The following is a 19,136-nucleotide window of genomic DNA, read 5'->3' as shown; positions in this document are numbered from 1 at the left end:
CTTGAAACTTTTTGTTTAGCAAATTCTGTTCCACGTAGCTAAAATTATTAGTCGGGAGAACTAACTTTCATATTGGCTGTTGGAGCGAAATATTTGCTGTTGAAGCTATTTTTTTGGTTGCACCAACTAAATTTCTCAGCTAAAGAAATAACAGCAAACACATGAGCTGTGACAGCTAATCCATTTTTTCCGTGTAAGTTTGCATGACGACAGAAGTATCCAAACGCATTCTTAAAAGTCTACGAAACATTAGCTTCATAACTACGAAAGAAATGAAGGTATTGTGGAATTGCTTCCTATTAAATTGCGAAGAAATTTGCTTCTTCATACGAAGCATTTCTTCGTAGAATTTACCATGCCTTCGTTTCTTCGTATAACGAAACGCTTCTTCGTAGAGTTTTAACTGTGCGTTCCCAACATGGAGTCTTTACCTCCTTGCGTTAACATTGAAGCCGCTTGCAGCTGAAGGAAATCCATTTGCCCGACGATTTTGGAGGCGCAGAGTTCCAATACGCCAACGACATTGCCCTGGTAGAGCTTCTCCAAGAGGTCGACATTACTCCGTATGTGCTGCCCGTGTGCGTGGACTGGGCTCTGGACCTCCCAGACCTGTACCCGGGAGAGTTCGGAACGGTGAGTGTCTCACATTATCTACAGAAAAGGTAACACTCGATGCCCGTCTACCTACACCCTTAGTCAACGAATGAGTACACTGAGAATCAAAACGCTACACTGGTAAAACAAAGGCATAAAAATTACGCCCTTTAGGGCAATACTTTTTTACGCCCTTCCCAAGGGCATAAATCGTTTTATGCCCTTTGGAAGGGCGTAAATGGTGTAGGAATTCCAAACAAAATTTTAATGACCTGCCCAAAGGCATTAACGGCCTTTGTTTCACTAGTGCACGTGCTATATTCATAGCGTTTGGAATCTCAGTGTAAACTCACTGAAACGGTCTCATTACCCGCAGTACCGCTTTTACAGATTGTGGGCTTCGGCAACACACCCGAGCAGTCACTCACCGAGCTGCACTCAGTCAGTTTGCCTGTTGAGCGGAGTTCTGTCTGCAGGAAGCAGGCACCCGAGCTCTTGAATTTCTACTCCACGCAGACGGACAAGTTCTGTGTGGGGTTCGTGAACGGTAAGTCCTGTGTCTACACTGTAGAAACTCTTTAATAAGCGTGGTATGTATTTCACTGGTTTTCGGACAAAGGGATTTCAGTCCACATTCCCATATTCATATGTGAATACCTCAGTAAGAAATGCCATTACTGGTCATCGAACAATTGGTAAGCTTACTGCTTTCTGAATACCACATCATCTTTCACCTGAAATTTAATAACTATGACGTTGTCAAAACAACGCTTAAAAATTTTTAAAACTGCCTCGAGGCAGGATCCTGAAAAAATAAACTCAAATGAAGTTAAGTTACGTCTCTTCGTCCGAAAAGCAGTGACTTTATTGGTGTCAAACTGCAGGGGCCATTTGCTGTGTAGTTCTATGATAAAAGACAAGTCGGAAGCAGCGTTCAAGATGTCAAAACCTCATCTCCCGGCCAGGCTCCACTGTGGGACAAGGTGACAGCGGCGGCGGCATGACTTTCCCCAACGAGGACCGAAAGTGGTACTTGCGAGGAGTGGTGTCCGTCGGCAGCCCCAGAGAGACCACGTACTCGTTCTTCACGAACGTAACGATCTTCGTGCCGTGGATGGCGAAAATCATCAAGAAGGGAGAGGTACTCATCATGAAACATCGCAGACACATCCTTCCGCCGAATGCACTGTGATAATTCTGGTTGCCATTTGACGAAAATTTCACGGCTGACCATTGTGTCACATCCATCGGAATGTGAGTCAGCCAGAAATTGGCTGACTAACATTCCAACGAATGTGGCACAATAAGAGTGACTCTGAGAGTCAAATCCCTCCAAAATGGATATCGAGATCTCCACTACAGGCCACAGAGAGGTGTACTTTTGCTACCTTGTAGTTATTTTTTGCCTTTATGACCTTGTAATGATCTATTGAGTCACACCCTGGTTAGTGACCAGCTATTTCATGAGAGTGATAGCGGTGCATGCTTCCTGTAAAAATTTGTTGTCACTTTATGACAAAATTGTTGGCGATATTTTCATCTTTTGGAAATGATATTTTCAAGATAGCAAAAGTACACCTCTCTGGCCTGTAGCGGAGATCTCGATATCTATTTTGGAGGGATTTCACTCTCAGATTCACACACAAAGGAACGTGACATTTTGGCACATTCGTTTCAACGTCCTGGAATGAGCGTGTTTTCATGTATAGTGGAAGTGCCTGCTTCAAGGATGGCTCGAAGAAAAAGTGTCACCTCCTTAAAGGGTGTACTTTCCTTTCCCAAACTACGGCTTCGTTTCACATTCAAAGAAACATTACGACGTTCAATGTCTCGATAAGGCCTAACTTGCCAGGGACGTGGTGCATTCTCTTGTTTCTCTACAAACTCAAGTGTCGACTCCACCTGGAGCGAACCCAGCATGTACACTCCACCAGGCATCAACCTGGCATGTACACTCCACCTGGCGTCAACCTGGCATGTGCACTGTTGCTGAAGCCCCCTACCTTTTGCACGTAAAGCAGAGCAACAGTGTGCTTGCAGGTAAACGCCACCTGTCGTGTACTTGGCAAGCATGCTCCAGCGTGGAGTGTACATGCTAGGTTGACTCCAGGTGGTGTGTACTATGCCAGGTTGACTCCAGGTGGAGTGTACATGCTGGGTTGACTCCAGGTGGAGTGTGCTATGTCGACACTTTGAGTTTGTAGAATTCTTGCTTTCGCAGCCGTTCTTTATGGGTGCAGCTAAGACCCTGTAAGCATTGTTGCGACTCTTACAGTTTCCCAGAAACCTTCTCTAAAAGTTTCCCGGGAACTCTGTCCGAAAGTCCTCTAGAACTTTCTTCTGAAAGTCCTCAAGAACTTTCTTCTGAAGGTTTCTCAAGAACTTTCTTCTGAAGGTTTCTCAAGAACTTTCTTCTGAAAGTGTCCCAGGAACTTTAAAACGTGACGCACACAGGTGAGCGGACGCCGCTGTGGAGTCGACGTGAGCGAGGCGAACGTGGTGGACGGTGCGATGGCCGGACGGGTGGACTTCCCTTGGGAGGTGGACGTCTACTACCAGCAGGCTCCGAGCAGAGGCTTCCAGAGGCTGTGGTCCGGTGCGCTTGTCAGCCCGAAACTTGTTATAACGAGTGAGTGCCTGCAGATTTTTACATTTGTAGGGGTAAAAAGCGCAAAGGGAAGGAAAGAAAAACAACCGTGAGGGTCAGCGAGGGAAAAACGTTCACGATTTCGTCTTAGAGAGAGAGAGAGAGAGAGAGAGAGAGAGAGAGAGAGACTCTTTTCAACAGCCTCGCGCAGCTCGCATGTCGCCTCCCCGTCGCAGCTCAGAGGATACACGTGTCACTGTCGATTCAGTTTGCACAGATACCGAGCAGTCCCGATCTCAGGTACTCATTTGGAACATAATTTTCAATTTTGAAGGAAGTTTCATATTGAGTCTAAAGACGAAGAAGTCGAAGAAGAACAAAAATGGATCAAGAATTAACCATCAAGAATCTTACCTCGATTAAACAAATTTTATTGATTCTTAAACAAAGTTTCAGTAGTTTTTTTTTTTTTTGAGATGAGCATACTTTATTTTCGCTAAAAGTGTTCGTATAAACGGAATGTTTTTCCGCAGCAACCTTGCAGCGGCCTCCCGAGGGCCTGCACACCGACATCTCCGTGTACCCGCCATCACGCATCCGTGTTGCAGCTCGCAACATAACGGACACCCTGGATTCGACCAAGACATGGGACTTCAGCGAAGTGAGCCGAGCCGCACACTGTGGCAAAAAGCTACGGAATATTCTGTAAACAGCTTGTGGTAATTCTCCGTAGCCCCCTTATCAATATTCTCCGTAGGCTCTTACAGTATTTTCTGTAGGACCGCACAGTATTCTCCGTAGGACCTTACAGTGATCTCCGTAGGACCTTACATTGATCTCCGTAGGACTATACAGTCCTCCAGGTCCTACGGAGAAGACTGTGCGGACTTACAGAGAATACTGTGCGGCCCTACGGAGAATACTGAAGAGCCTACGGAGAATATTGATAAGAGGGCTACGGAGAATCATGGCAAAAAAATTAACAGAATTTTCCGTACCCTTTTCTTACAGTGCACTGATGCTGTAGTCTAACCTTAGCAAATGCAAAACTGTACACTTGAATGCCCCCGCAGGTGGTGAGGGCCTATTTCCCGGATGATCTCCTGCGTCACCAGGGCGTCACGTTAAACTTCATCATCTTTGAGCTGAAAGAACCCATCAATCTGATGCCGGTGTGCCTTGACTGGTCAGGGAGCGCCCTGCTACACTTGCCAAAGGCGGGAACGGTGAGTTCTTTGGATTGGTTGTTACCTTTTAACAAATGTTTTCCATTCATTCGTTTTATTTTCCGTCCTAGTGGGCAAAATCTTTGTTGACTAGTTAAACTTCAAATGTCCGTTACATACGCCAGGGTTCGCAACGCGCATCATTCTTGGGTCGAATGCTTGGAAGCAGCATTTGAGCAGTAAATCTCTCTTTGTTGTTTATTTATAGACTTTCCATGAACATAAGGACGGTTCCCGCGAATGGAAAAGGTACTTTATTCTCAACGAAGCGGAGTGCCGAGAAAGACTTGATGAGCCTCCAGTTTCTTCCAAGACAACTATTTGTGTAACATTGCGCGAGTCTCCACATGAGAGGCTCGACCGCGGCCACTGGATTTACAACCCAAAAACGACGTTCGGGGCGTGTGCCGTCAAAAGCCAGCCTCTGTCCTCCTTGGAAGCATTCAACTTTTGCACTGTCCAAGAGGGTATGTCTTCTGTTATGAAATGTTCAAAATGTTGTAAAAGAACGGATCAAACAAATCTCTTGTTTCAGGTTACGATCCCGAATCGCCTTCTAGGAGTCTTTTTGTGAACGTGGACAATGTCTGGTTCCTCAGGGGCATCTTGTCCTTCAGCACTGTAATAAACGGGAACTCCATTTCCATGTATACTGACTTCAGCGATGCGGAGGTACACCGTTGGCTCACGAAGACCCGCGACTTCATGGGGAAACCCACGGTAAGTACACCCCGTGGACAGTCCCGGACGCACCTTGCCCGGCGAAGTGTCCCCCTCCCCCCCTCCCTCTTTGACCACTAGACAGCCGCCTGGAAGGTAGGCAAATTGCGCCACCTTCCCCCTGTAAGTAGGTAAAAAGCATGACCTGACACCCCCCACCCATTTTCCCAAATTTCTGCGCACGCCACTGTTCCTCACGGATGTTCTTTGGCGAAGACAAGATCCGTTGTCCCGTGAGTCATTCCACAGTGCCCCGGCTGTTTGCTTCTCGCAGTGCGGGGATGTCAGCTTGTGTTCGGCGCTCACGCCTGACCAGTTCGTTCGGGGCCACATGCCGTGGACCGTGGCGGTCGTTGTGAACGGAACAGAGAGGGGCTCGGGCCTGCTCGTCCAGCCCAACGCAGTCATTACGGGTAAGCAGAGCGTGAAAAACTAAAGAAAAAAAACAATGGCTGGAATTTACAAAGGTACCTCTGGTCAAAATGATGCCGTAGGCACATGCGTTAGTTCATGAATATTCTCTGGAATTTGGAAAGATTCTTCGTTGGTCCACGAACATTCATAGAAAATTCACGAAGAGTCTTCAACTCACAACATTTTGCAGAGGGCACCTTCTTCGGTGATTCCCAATTTAGTTCTTACAGTGAAAAAGACTTTATTATTGTGATTCAAGGGGCAAACATTCTGAAAAATTGTTATTTCAAATTCAAAATTATTGCACGTTATTTTGCTTTGACGTTATCTCTCTCTCTTTCTTTTTTTTAAGTGAAGCGTACACCAAAATTGCAGTTGTTACCTATCCGTTGTGCGGTGAGCTAGACAGTTGGGAAATTTGTGTTGATGGGTGATAAATGTCAGATTTCAGTCTGCAGCTGAATAGCTCGCAAGAAGCTGTCCCACAGGGTTCTACTTCCAACATCTCTATCCTTTGGCAGACCGCAGATGGCACGACCGAAACCAGTCGAGTAAGTTTTAGTGACGCTCCAGTAGGTGGGAGAATGTTTGGGCAAGGGGCACACTGAGATTCCAAACGCTATGAGTATAGCACGTATGGTGCAATACAGCTGAGATATCGCACCACACGTGCAATGCCTCAGCCATATTGCACCTTACGTGCAATGCATCCCGAAAATGCCCTATGCTAATGCATGGGACTGGGGAGGCATTGCACTTCATGTGCAATGCTTTTGCATTGCACCAATTGACGCTATACTCATAGCGTTTGGATTCTCAGTGCATTTCGTGTTTATATTGGGGATGATTTTTTTTGTTACACCAGTAATAAAGGGTTTATTCAATCTGTAGAAGCCAAAGTTAAGAACCGACAACTTGCACACAACTTGCGGTTGCACGCTGCACAAAGAATTCTCCTGCCTTCTCGGTCGTCCCTTTCTCCTCTGAACCAGCAGTACATTGCCTGCTAATTGATACTACAGATCCCATATCGGACAACAAAACCTGTTGAAACGTATTGGAACTTCACCTTGGGTTTTGAAAGAGTGCTCTTTTGGCAATCTTACGCTATTTTAGATGCAAGGAAAAATGTTCACATACGAACGCCAGTTCTAGATTCCTACACGCTTAAAACCTTACGAAGTAATTTGAGCATACATAATACAAAGTATTTTATTTTGTTATACAAAGCTATGGTTCGCAAATAAGAAAGTATATTCTTTGTAAGTTATGTATGCTCAAAATACTTTGTTGTTACAAGCTGCTTTTCTTTCTAAGGACTAAAATGATCCAGGAAGCGGAAGAAGGGAATAGTTCGACTTATCTCCAAATTGATTATTTATTCTATTATTGTGTCTTAAAATGGATTGCATAATCGCACCAAATTATTTGACTCAATACTCAACTTGACCCCTTTTGCACTCTCAATTAGGCGGAAAATGGAAACATTTCAACCAAAGTCAACATGACTCCGTTGAAAATTTTGTCAATAAAAGATAACTCAACTTGTGTTTTTATTTCTCGATCGTAGAATCAAGTCAACTTAACCCATTTCATTTTAAGAACTTTTAAGAACGGAAAAAAAGAGCTAAGTTCAAAAAATACACTAGAGGAACCAACACTCTCTGCTGACTATAGTTCCACTTGACTTGTCTCCAAATTCCACTTTGTTTGGGGAATATAAGTTCAGATGACTCTGTTCTCCATTATAAGTGATAAGTTACAGAAATCTGATACGCAGTGACCGGGCATTACTCGAGTTCATCTCCAAATTTCTTGAACTCGTTATCGTCTAATATAACATTCCTTTGTTCAGTTTTAGTTTTCCCTGGTAATAGTTTTTTGTTTCCTCGGAAAAATTGCCAAAATTAAGTTTTCCCCCTCTTTCGCTTCCTGGATCAAGTAGTTTGTAAGGTTTTCTCAGTGTAGTGAACTCGCGCAGCCTGGCAACTGATGGCTTTGCTTTTGACCGCCAGGTGCTGCGAGTGAGCGTGCACGAGGTGAAGGGGCAGCCCGACGTGGCGCTGCTGGAGCTGGACCCGGCCACGCCTGCCCTCACCACGCCCGTGTGTCTCGACCTCAGTGGCAGCGTACTGCGGCCCCTCGCCACTGGGCAGCTGGGGCTGGTGGGTCAGCGAGGGGACCACACTGTGGCAAAAAGCTACGGAAAATTCTGTAAACAGCTTGTGGTAATTCTCCGTAGCCCCCTTATCAATATTCTCCGTAGGCTCTTACAGTATTTTCCGTAGGACAGCACAGTATTCTCCGTAGGACCTTACAGTGATCTCCGTAGGACTATACAGTCTTCCAGGTCCTACGGAGAAGACTGTGCGGACTTACAGAGAATACTGTACGGCCCTACGGAGAATACTGTAAGAGCCTACGGAGAATAGTGATAAGAGGGCTACGGAGAATCCTGGCAAAAAAATTAACAGAATTTTCCGTACCTTTTTGCCACAGTGTGCGGCCTTACTCTTTGCCACATTCTCCTCCACGAGCCTTCTACTTACACTACGAGATCAAATGTGTACTTAGTAGCACACACCTACGGGAATGTGGTTGGACAAGTACACATCAGGAGTACTAACACGTGTGATTGGCCTAGCACACTTTCGTCTCACACATCAACTTGAAAGCACGCTCCTCTGCTTTGTACTTATCCAACCACACACCTATAGATGTGTGCTTCCTCAAAGTACACTCGCTCAGCTGTGTAACAAGGACACATGTGGTCCCGTAGTGTGGTACTTTAATATGAATGAGATGCACCTCATGGAACATCTTCATGTGCTCCGATTTTGACCAGATATCGTGCGCTCGCGCTGACTTAAAATAGGGAACTGACGACGCACTCATTTTTAGCCGTTTGCCTTTGGTAAGGTCGGTTGGGTTTTGCTGCGGTTTCACTCATGTGAAACAGAAAATGCTACTGAAGAATTGCTGCCATATGGCCTGGTCTAATAGGTACCAATAGAGTGCACGAGTGCCGTAACTCTTCTCTTGTGAACAGAAACCCTTACCTTAAGTTACAGCTTCAAAATTACTCGAGGGGTGAATCACTAGTCTACTCAGTGTACTCACAAGTTTAGAAAGGTCGAAATTTGCTAAATTTTTGCATGATTCGGCGTTGCATGTCGTTTTAAACCAGGGCTCCGTAACGTACCGTAACGCGGGTACGTTACAAAATTTGGCTGGTACCGTATCGTTTGATACACGGTTCGTTACGTTTTTGTACCGTGGACCAATTCATCGTCAGTAACGGTTCGGTTACAAACTGTAACGTTACGCTTAAACGTTACGTCAGTAGCGTTACAAATTTTGTCACGATCCGTTACATTTTTGACGCCGCGTTACGTTACAGTACCCGTTCCATCTGTGTACCATAGAGGGATACCGTAAGATGTTCAGTTACCTTTTGGAACGTTACGTATACCGTAACGGGAACTGCTTATGCTTGGGTACGTTACAAACCCCAGCCCCTCGACCGCCCCCCCTCCAAAAAAAATTCACAAAGACACACAAATGTTGAGATTGAATGAGTTGTTGAGTGCGTTTTTTAGCAGTTCGAAGATGGAAGAGATGGTCGGCCAATGACCAACCGAAGGACCACTGCAGCCGCGGTGACTCGGGCCAGACCTGAGATCAGGATGCAACAACCTACTGTGTTCCCCCGCCCTCCCGTCTGGTGGTCATGGGGCGTCGCATTGAAAGAGACTCCCGCGCCCGCAACGGAAACCCGCCCGGACCTAGTCAAAATGACAAAGAACTTACAAACGCGAGGCAAGCCCCGCATCATGGCGCGCACGCCATCTAGCGGCTGGCTCGGGGCGGCGGCAATTCACCAAGTTAGCTTCTCGATGGCGCCCGGTACGGTAGGAGTTGACTGAAAATCGTCTGCACTCGGTCAGAAGGTCTTCGAGCGAAGTCAAGTCTGAGACGGCGCAAAGAGCATAACAAGACGGCTGCTCGACGGTTTTGAGACGACTTTGAGACGGGAGCCAAACAGAAACAGCGTGAGCGGCGGGCGCGTCCGTGTCTTTTTCTCGTCGCAAAGTGGTCTGCGACTTTATTTATTCGAAATAAAGACGAGAAGCAGACATGCGGTTGAAAAGTTGAGACGGCAATGGGTCCACAGCGAGGAAAACGACGCGGCGGACGAAAACAAACCGCTCGAGAATCGATCCCCAGACCTTTCGCCTGGGATACCAGTGCTCGAAGCCGCAGCGCCAGAGCGACGTCTGAGAGAGGTGTGGTCTAGTAGAGTGTCATGCTGCCGGCGCGCTCCGAACTCAGCCCTGCTGCGGCCTGCTGGCTGAACGGGCCAGAGTCAGAGTCCAGCGGGCGGGCCCGTCGCCGTCGCAAATCCGTCGCGAACAGCAGACGAGGTGCAGCGTTGCGATGTCGCCTTCATGGGAGACGGCAACACTGCTGGCCGAGCCAAATATCTTCTCCACTGTCGTAACAAAATAGCGTGAGCTTTTCTCTCCACCAAGGAAATGTTGTCGCTACTTCGGTAGCGGCTCGCGCCCACATTCGTCTGGTTCGTGGTTGGGGCCCGTGGCGCGGTAAGATTTTGACCACATGGAAGAAGAAGTGGGCAAGGGTAACAGTGGCGAGGACGGGGGATCGGAGGTGCAGCAGTCTCATTTTCACAATTTTGGGCATTGCTGGAGTAACGTTACATTTCCGTTCCAAACGTGACCGTTCAATGAGTTCCAGCTGGAACGGTTCCGCGTAACGTACCGCAGGGTTAAACCAATCGTTGATAACGTTACTTCTGGGAGATAAGGGTATTGTACCGGTACCACGGCGTCCCGAGAGCTTTGATACTTTTCCCGTAACGTTACAGAACTACATTTTTCACCGGGTACGTTATGCGTAACGTAACGATGGTTGCTTTGGAACTTGGTCTAAAACTTGTAACGTACCGGGTAACTGATGAAAAGTAACGACAGTTTTGTGACGTTACGGTGCCCTGTTTTAAACTCAACATAGACCCTTAAAACGTTTAAAAATGTGAAACTTGTGAATTTACAAAGGTGTACTCACCCGTACTTATGCACTTATGTGTATACTAGAATTCTGATTGATTCACCAGTCGAAATTACTAGTACAAAGTTTTCATTCGTGAATATATGGCATTTTGTTGCAAAGTGTAGCGTGCTTAAATGACGTTTATCCGAGTAATTACCTGAACACACAGACGAAAGTCTTGCCAACAGATTCTCCTTGGCTCAAAGCCTCTCCTGCCGCGGCTGGCTACGTACTAAGCTCATGTGGGACTTTTTCTTCGGCTACAGGTGGAGTCATGGCACAAATGGGGACCCACAAACCACAATCTCGTCGGTGGCAGAAGCATCGACTATTTCGATTGCTTCAATAAGTTTGCGCGCTCCGTTGGAAAGTTCAACAAAGACAGCGGGTTTTGCATCTCGTCAGAGAAGAACGTCCTCGGTATGCTCTCGAAGAAACTCCACCTTAAGAAACAAGTTTCCGCTTAAGTCAATCCTACATTCATATTCATGTCCATAGATCCACGAGTCTTAGGAGGCGGCTACCTCACGTACTCCGGCTCAAAATGGTTCGTGCAGGGCTTGTTCACACGTTACGTCAAGCTCCGGCGGGAAAACTTAGCGGTCGCCGCTGACTTCACCCACGAAGGCTTGCGAGCCTGGTTACGGAAGAAAATCGACAAGATAAAATCAAGTACGTATTGAATGTACGAGCAGGTCTGCGCAGGAAAATTTCCCCCTGACTTCTAGACACCAGTCTAGTGTGTCCGATTTTTCCCCACTCTTGAGGTGTTCGGCTCTTCCCCGCCCTCAGTAACTCTCCCTGCTAAGAAATCTGCTCCAGTTGTTTGTGTTGTTTCTCAAACTTGGAAAGGTTCCTTGTTATGGCTACAGTTTGAACCCAGTTTCATTTGAGGCTTGTTGGTTCAGTGCCGTGGAAAATCCCTGACAATACATCGCCTAAGAACTGCGAAGGTGCCGGGCCCACTTCGCCGCAGGAGGTACGGTGCTTTGACTACCATGAATGCATGAATGGGACCCATCTCCGTGGAAGCATCCCACACTCTCAGCCTGTTACTGACTTTTTTCCTCAATAAGTACTTGTAAGTTCAAGCAAGGATTTTACTTAGTATTTTCTAAGTTAAGTTCTAAGCTCTAAATGTCCTTTGTAAAATTATTGACGAAAAGGACTTGCCTGTACACTATTTGACAATTCCTATGTAGCTCTTTAAAAAACAAAACGGACGAATTATGTTCGTTCAAATTACTAGCGTAAGTACTGTAAAATCAAACAAAAGGTCAGTAACATCTAGAGGGCGCAGTTAACGCGTTTATGTGAACGTGGTTAATAAAGTCCAGCGTCGCGGATCAAATGTCTTCGTTTGGTGCACAGTGTGGCGTTTTCGTCGCGCAAGACGAGAGGAGAGGCGGCGGCGAAGGTGGCCAGGACGACTACCTCAACGACATCACCCTCAACCGCATGCAGTGGAACGTCAATGTGTACGTGGACCACGGCGAGGGGGACTTGCGCGTCCGCGCGGGGACTGTAGTTCACCCCAAGATGGTGCTCACATGTGAGTCAGCTCAGTTCGCAAGAGCGAATATCTTACAGCCATTCTGAACCCACACCTGGAACAGTTCTGTTTCTCTACGAATACGGCTGCATGTTTCATTAGAATATGACTGCGTCACGTTTGTTTCAATGCGATGTCACATTTGTGTGAACGTGCACGGCTGTTTGATTAGGATGTCACACTCGTTTGAACGTGATGTGACATCACATTCAAACGAACGTGACGTCACATGAAATCGAACGCGACACAATCCACATCGATCCACGTTGAGATTGATTGAGAACCTAACATTATGATTCCCGATGAATTTGTGCCATACAAAACGCCCGGACTTCATTGGTGGACAATCTGTCAATTTTCATGCCAAAGTTCAGATTATCTTTTAAAATTTCAGCCCGGTATCATCTAAAATTTAGGAAGTTCCAGTTGAAAACTCAGTATAAGTATGACGTCGCAGTTGTTGAAAAAAAAAGAACCAGAAACAGTCTGTCTATCTACAACGAGTAGCACCGAGCGTGATGAAGTTCACGCGTTTAAAAGTAAAGCTTTATTACAGCCGCCATTCGCCTGGTGAATCAGAACATCAGTGAGGCGTCTCCCGGAGGAACTCAAGCATTGATGCCAACGCGAAACGTCACCGTTCACTACAACACTGCAGACTCGAGGAACACGCTCATCGTAGACGCAAGTATCCCATTTGCAGGATTGAAAAACTTACCATAGACAAGACGTCAATCACTGCAATGAAAAGTGTGACTAGTGCAACACTAGTACAACAAAAACTGTACAATTTAAGCACAACACGGATAGTAGAAAGCACAACAGGCATTGTACAAACCACAACGAGGCCTGGACCGCACAGCACTTGTCATGCCGGTTCCATTGTACTTTGTACAACAATTGTTGTACTTTTAAAGTACATTCGATTCCTGATAAAAAAAATTGCCAGAAATTTGTGTACTTTTGTAGTGGTTTTTATATTGCAGTGATTCTCATCCTCACCGAGTTTATGAGCAATGTCGATTTTACTGACATCCACATGAAACTCCAGGTGACGGAGATCCACGTAAGGAAGCGGAGCGTGACGTCGTGGTCGGTCCACTACCGCTACGACATGGCACTCCTCACGCTGGAGGTGGCGGTGCAGCTCATACCAGTGTGCCTGCCGGCTCCCGGTTCGCTGGGCACCACGATTCCCAAACTCACTCCAGGCTCCAAAGGCATGGTTAGTGTGCAGTGCAGGTACCTGTCACGTGACGAAAAACACGAGTCCGAGGGCGTAACAACTTCCCAAATTCGTTGTACAAAATTTGAACACATTCATCAGGCAAAAAGAAACGACGAAAACGCCCGTAAGTAAGCACACTGCAATTGAAAGGGTGAGATATTTCACCAATTTTCGGCGGTTCAAACGTATCATCGCAAAAAAGGTCGTACACGAATGTATCACCGAAAAAAAATGTCGTACACAAATGTATCACCGAAAAACAGGTGAGACATCAGCGAGATTGGCCCTTGTTTTCCTTGGGAAGTATCACCCTCTTTGGTGATACATTTGTGTACGACCTTTTTTCTGGTGATATATTCGTGTGCGACCATTTTTGCGGTGATATACATGCGTGTACGACCATTTTTTCGGTGATACATATCACCTTTATTCGGTGAGACAGTTATGTCTCAGAGTACACAGAGTATTACGGTGGTTCCCCCCTCGCACGAGACAATGCTCTGAGAATCTTATAATCTTTACTAATTCACGCCCCTTTGAAGGGCATAAATAGACGTTTGCCGCTCCAATGGTGAAAATCGTAGTTTTCGTGCCATTTTACCAGAGAGTGATATGGCGAATGTGAGTTTTTAATCGGTTTTGTGCTTGGTGCTGCAGGTGGAGGTGTGGAGCAAACCAGAAATCAATTACTGGCACTACCTGGTGCCAGCCCTTGTGAAGAGCGAAACGGAATGCGTGGGTATCATCCCTGAAGTTGACATCGACGTCAACATCCCAGCGGATGAATTCTGCGCCCAGTACATAGAAGGTATCGAGATAAACTATAGGCCTTGCTTCTGATCAGTTACAAGTATCTTGGATCGAATAAAAGCTGCAAGCGTGGTGTAGTAAGAGTTCAGTTTTATCTGGCAATATAGCGTAGCATGCTAATTTTACATGCTACCCTACGCGTTCAGAGATTTCGATGACAAAAATGGACTTGTAACGGAAGCACATAAGAATTAAACGAGTAAAATGCAAGTAGTATACAGCACGTGATTTAGCGCGTTCGAAGTAATATAGATTGACGACTCCTAGTATCCGAAATTCGGAACACCTGAGCCCACCTAGCAAACGGGTGTAGATGTAATTTGGCATAATATGGCTTTCCAAGTTTTTGCTGCCCATTCGTTCCTTTAGAAAGTCAAAATCAGACGCAAAATGCCATATTTTCGCTGTAGAAAGTTCTGAAGCATCCTGCTTTCTCACAAACCATGCTCTGACAATGTTCGACTTTGTTAATTAAAATGTACTTTGCAAACTCAAATACGGACTTACTCCACTCATTTAAATGCATGAGTAAGTACAAGCCTGTTGATACAAGCAAAGTGTGACGTTTTCAGGTGTGGAAGCTTACCTGTTTGAAGTGCAAACCAATAATATATGCGTGCCTGCCTCAATCCAGAAAAACAGGCGTGTACCGCTTACTAATTTGGGCTTGTACAGTATTTAGAACGTCCTTGACGTCCCTGCCGCGGATCGTGAACGCTTAAAACCTCACGAAGTACGTCGTAGACACTTGCACTGTAAAAAATTATGTTGTAATTTAGCAGTAAATATGTTGCTAATTTTCTTAGCGATCAAAGTTGTTTTCAAATGACTTTCGTTGTTTACTAACGAGTTGCGTCGTTCGTCCACAAGATGTTTGTAAACCGATAGACAGCCTTATTTGCATCAATTTTTATTGCCGATTAGGTCACAGACCTAGTAGAGTCCCGGTTACCCCGCAGTAACCACTTCTTAGATTGTCCGGGTTGTTTGTACGCAGCAAAATATTGTTTTGAAACAGCATAAGTCATTAAAATAATTAGCAACGAATTCGTCGTTTCAAAACAAGCAAACTTGTTCACAAACAACAGCGTTGTCGAGGTTGGTAACTGTGTTGTTGTTTTGAAACAACTATTTTTAACAGTGTGTATACTTTGTTATCAAAGAAATAGCTCGTAAACTAAGAATTAAGTATCTTCTTTGAAAGCTTAAATAGTTTGTAAGGTTTCCAGAGCACTCAGCTCAAACTCAGGTCACAATATGCAAATTGGAGGGAAGCTCAATTAGAGGATGTTCTCTCAGGGTGCCGTGTTCGATATTTTCCCCGCCCTGACCCTGTTTCACGGTGCAGATGATGCCGAAGACTTGCCGGCTGACTACGGGGCGTCTTTCGCCGTGCAGACGGACGGCCTCTGGTACTTGCGAGGCGTTGTCGGCATCAATTGGCGCTTCCACGGCGGCACCGGCACGCAGCGAACCTTGTTCGTCTTCTACAACCTGGACAACCCAGAGCTGCTGCAATGGCTCCACGACAAGATCGGTAATGCACACTCCTTGATGTGCGAACAGTTCGGTACCGAATCGAATCTGTGGACCGTTTGATCTCGATTCATTCGGAATTTCGAATGATTGATGGTTCGTCTTCGAACTTAAGGTGGGCAGGTAAAGTGCAAAAAAGTTGGAAAAGGTGGAAAAGTCATAAAATGACAGGAAAGTTCTAGTCAGCATCGCATTGTTTATCTTGATTCGGATGCGATTATGCAACTTTTTCCTGATCCAATTCAAAATTGGTTCGAGAAATAGATAAATTAGGATTCTCGAGGGGGTATGCGCTCTCTGAACCTGTGTACCGACTATTACGCTATTACGCTCTATTACGCCACAAATTAATCGGAATTTAGCTAAAAACGGCCTAAAACACACCAAAATTAGTAAAATTTTGACAATTTCGGCTATTACGCGACTATTACGCGTATTATTACGCAAGCTATTACAGATAGAGTGTACCGACTATTACGCGAGTGCATACCCCCTCGAGGATTCTATTCAAATTTGATTTGAAACGAAAATCCTTTACTCGCACACCCCTTTAAACAACGCAGTTGGAAAGCCCACCTGTCCACTGGCTCGAACTATGTAATTTGAGTCACATATCCATGATGCAAAAGCTCGAGGTGGGCTAGCCAAACGTGTTCACTGTTAAATTTGTACCTGCAGGCACATCTACAGTGTCGTCGGCTGCTCCCAGCACGCCTGCTGCTACGCCTGCGTCTTCGTCAATTGGCACTACCGTACCCGACGACCTCACCACTGTTGCGTCAGCAGATGAAGTGACAGAGACAGAGGCGGCGTCCAACGAGCCTCTTTCAGTCACGCCGCTGTCCCCAACGCCCTCTACAGGCGCCACTGCCCCGCAATTTCCGAGCACAATCAACGATGATTTCACAACCACGCCATCTCCAAGTATGATTCGTCCGCAAAATTCACCTACACACTAACTGATTGTTCTGTGAGTGAAGACAAGATTCTCACAATGAGGCGTTTTGTTTCAGAACAATCAAGCAACGGTTCTGAGGTTTTCATCTCACTGCTGGGATCGACAAACACGCCACACGTGACTTGGCCCACGGTTGGCCCTCTCTCTGTTCGTCCACCGCACAATAGCCTCACGTACTCAACAGTGCCCGAGGTAACCATCCAGACAACTCCGTTTTTACTAGTTCCTTGAAAGCTCCTATCACCTCACATACAGAGAGGTCGTGAGTTACCGGTGCTGCAAAGCTGCACTGAGAAAACCTTACGGACTATTGTAGGCCACTGTAAAAAATTCCGTACTTTTGTACGGAAATGATACAGAAAAATATAGTACGGAGGTACGGAGAAAAGTACGGAACGATCCGTACTTGCTCCATATGAACCCGTGTAAATGGGTATGGAAAAAAAGTACGGAACGTTCCGTAGTTGGCAAGTACGGACGTTCCAGGCAAATTATTGACCAGACATGTTCCGTACTTTTTCCGTACTTTTTTCTCACTGTGGCCTTACAAAGAAAAGCAGTAACAAAATATTTGGAGCATACATAAGCTTACGAAAAAATATTTCGTAATTTACGAGCTATTTCTTCGTATAAATAAAATAAATTAGTTTGTATTATGTATGCTGAAAGTACTTTGTAATTTTTTAATCGTGTGGACCTTAAACTCAAATCAAAGCGCAACAGGGAATTTTCGAAGCCCTTGGAACATACTGGTACCGGAGCACACACAAAACCTATGTCGAGGGGTCCTATTCAAAAGATCTTATCTGGGCGTTCCCCCAAGACAATCTTATCTTAAACGCAGGTGAATTTCACTTAGGTTGATCATTTGATACAGCTACATATCAATACAATTTGTGATTTTGTTCACGTAAATCTGAGGATGGAAGATCAAAGAAACCAAAAGTGCATGCAGAAATATATTCCGCTTCCTGTCGTGTTTATCCCAATTGATCAAAATGAGAGAAATTTGCCTGCGTTTAAGATAAAATTGTCTTGGGGGGAACGCCCAGAAAAGATCTTTTGAATAGGACCCCTCGATGTGTGTAAGCGTACTCTGTACACTCATGGCGTCCTCGAGTCGCGTGCTTCCAAGCCTGCACTTCGGAGCCTCAGCACGCGCCTTCAAAGTGTGTGCTCAGTGAGTACAGACTTTACAGAGGCGCGTGCTTATCCAAGTACTCTAAAAGGCACGTGCTTAGGCAAGTTCAGTACACCCCTCGAAGTGCATGCTTGTAAGCACAAGATTCGAAGAGCCTACCAAGTACGCACATAGGCCTACATTACAAGTGCACACCTGTTCTTTGAACTTTAATGCGTTCGGAACTTTGATTTTCTTCATGAAGAGGGTAAGGTCTTGAAGCGTTACGGTCGTTACGCTTAAACGAAGTGCACCCTTAAAACCTTTCGAAGTATTTTTAGCATACATACGAGCAAACTAACTTACTTTGTTATACGAAGAAATAGTTCGTAAATTACGAAGGATTTTCTTTGTAAGCTAATGCTCAAAATACTTTGTTCTTACAAACTGCTTTGCTTTGTAAGGCCTGAAATAGTTTGTAAGGTTTTCTCCGGTTTTCTCAGTGTAACGTTAAGTCTTGAATCACCAGCAAATCACTGGAAGTGCAGTATTCGCCGGTGTCTCGGGTTGGTCCAAAATCCACTCGCATGTGACACATGTGATTCCTTGCAGGCCCCACTGAAGAGCAACCGAGACTCCAATGCGACCGAGACGTCCACTGCTGATCGAAACGAAGACATCGACGTCAAGGACCGTTGGAAGCAAACTGCCGTGTGGCTGGGTGTCGCTTTGGGAATCGTCAGCACTGCTGTCATCATTTGTGCGCTACTTGCAATGCTGGGGCGTTTCCGTGCAAGGAGCAGCTCTCCAGTGGCGGCCCTGGAACTTGTCAAATCGGAAGGCTGAGAGCTGGTTCCATTACTGTGAAACATTGGCTGAATTCAATAAATTAAAAAAAAACTTGGTCCCATTCAAAGGAATATGACACATGACACATTGCTCAAAGAAACGTGACATTTTGTAACAGTCACATTCATTTCCACGTGATTTTACGTTCCTGGAATGAGAGTGAATGCCGGACGAACACGCGGTGTGACCTAATGGATTTTCAATCGACACGGTTGTGACCGGTGCAGTCTTACCACTGCAAATGCAAAGGCGATACTTAAGCACACATTTTGGCGATACAATTGAGTATCGCCAATAAACGGCCTGACGGAAAAGTATTGCCTTTAGAACGGCGATACACAGAAGCATCGCCAAAATTTGGCGATACTTTTGAGTATCGCCAAAACCACGGCATTAAACAAAGAATTTGTCCCCTTGATTTGTTCAACGTTGATTGCCAAATCGTGGCAATACTCCGAAGTATCGCCAA

At 45.7% G+C, this 19,136-nt stretch overlaps 1 protein-coding gene across 1 annotated transcript; it reads left to right on the top strand.

Annotated features, from left to right (window-relative positions):
* Positions 1-355: 355 nt before the first annotated feature.
* On the top strand, positions 356-18,723 carry LOC117649627. Its single transcript, XM_034392527.1, has 23 exons — positions 356-363; positions 453-633; positions 985-1,141; positions 1,560-1,735; positions 3,049-3,223; positions 3,715-3,842; positions 4,255-4,407; positions 4,616-4,874; positions 4,943-5,127; positions 5,402-5,540; positions 5,986-6,092; positions 7,557-7,769; positions 10,881-11,034; positions 11,113-11,286; positions 11,523-11,593; positions 11,986-12,166; positions 12,723-12,850; positions 13,218-13,391; positions 14,052-14,202; positions 15,553-15,741; positions 16,419-16,664; positions 16,754-16,890; positions 18,431-18,723. Exons 1-23 carry the CDS (start codon positions 356-358, stop codon positions 18,662-18,664), a joined length of 3,720 nt encoding a protein of 1,239 aa, XP_034248418.1. The 3' UTR covers positions 18,665-18,723.
* The last annotated feature ends 413 nt before the right edge of the window (positions 18,724-19,136 follow it).

Source organism: Thrips palmi, unplaced genomic scaffold (genome assembly GCF_012932325.1).
Source record: "Thrips palmi isolate BJ-2018 unplaced genomic scaffold, TpBJ-2018v1 HiC_scaffold_4, whole genome shotgun sequence".
Lineage (NCBI taxonomy): Eukaryota > Metazoa > Arthropoda > Insecta > Thysanoptera > Thripidae > Thrips > Thrips palmi.
The sequence above is the reverse complement of the archived record's forward strand: the minus strand, read 5'-3'. Positions and strand labels throughout refer to the sequence as shown.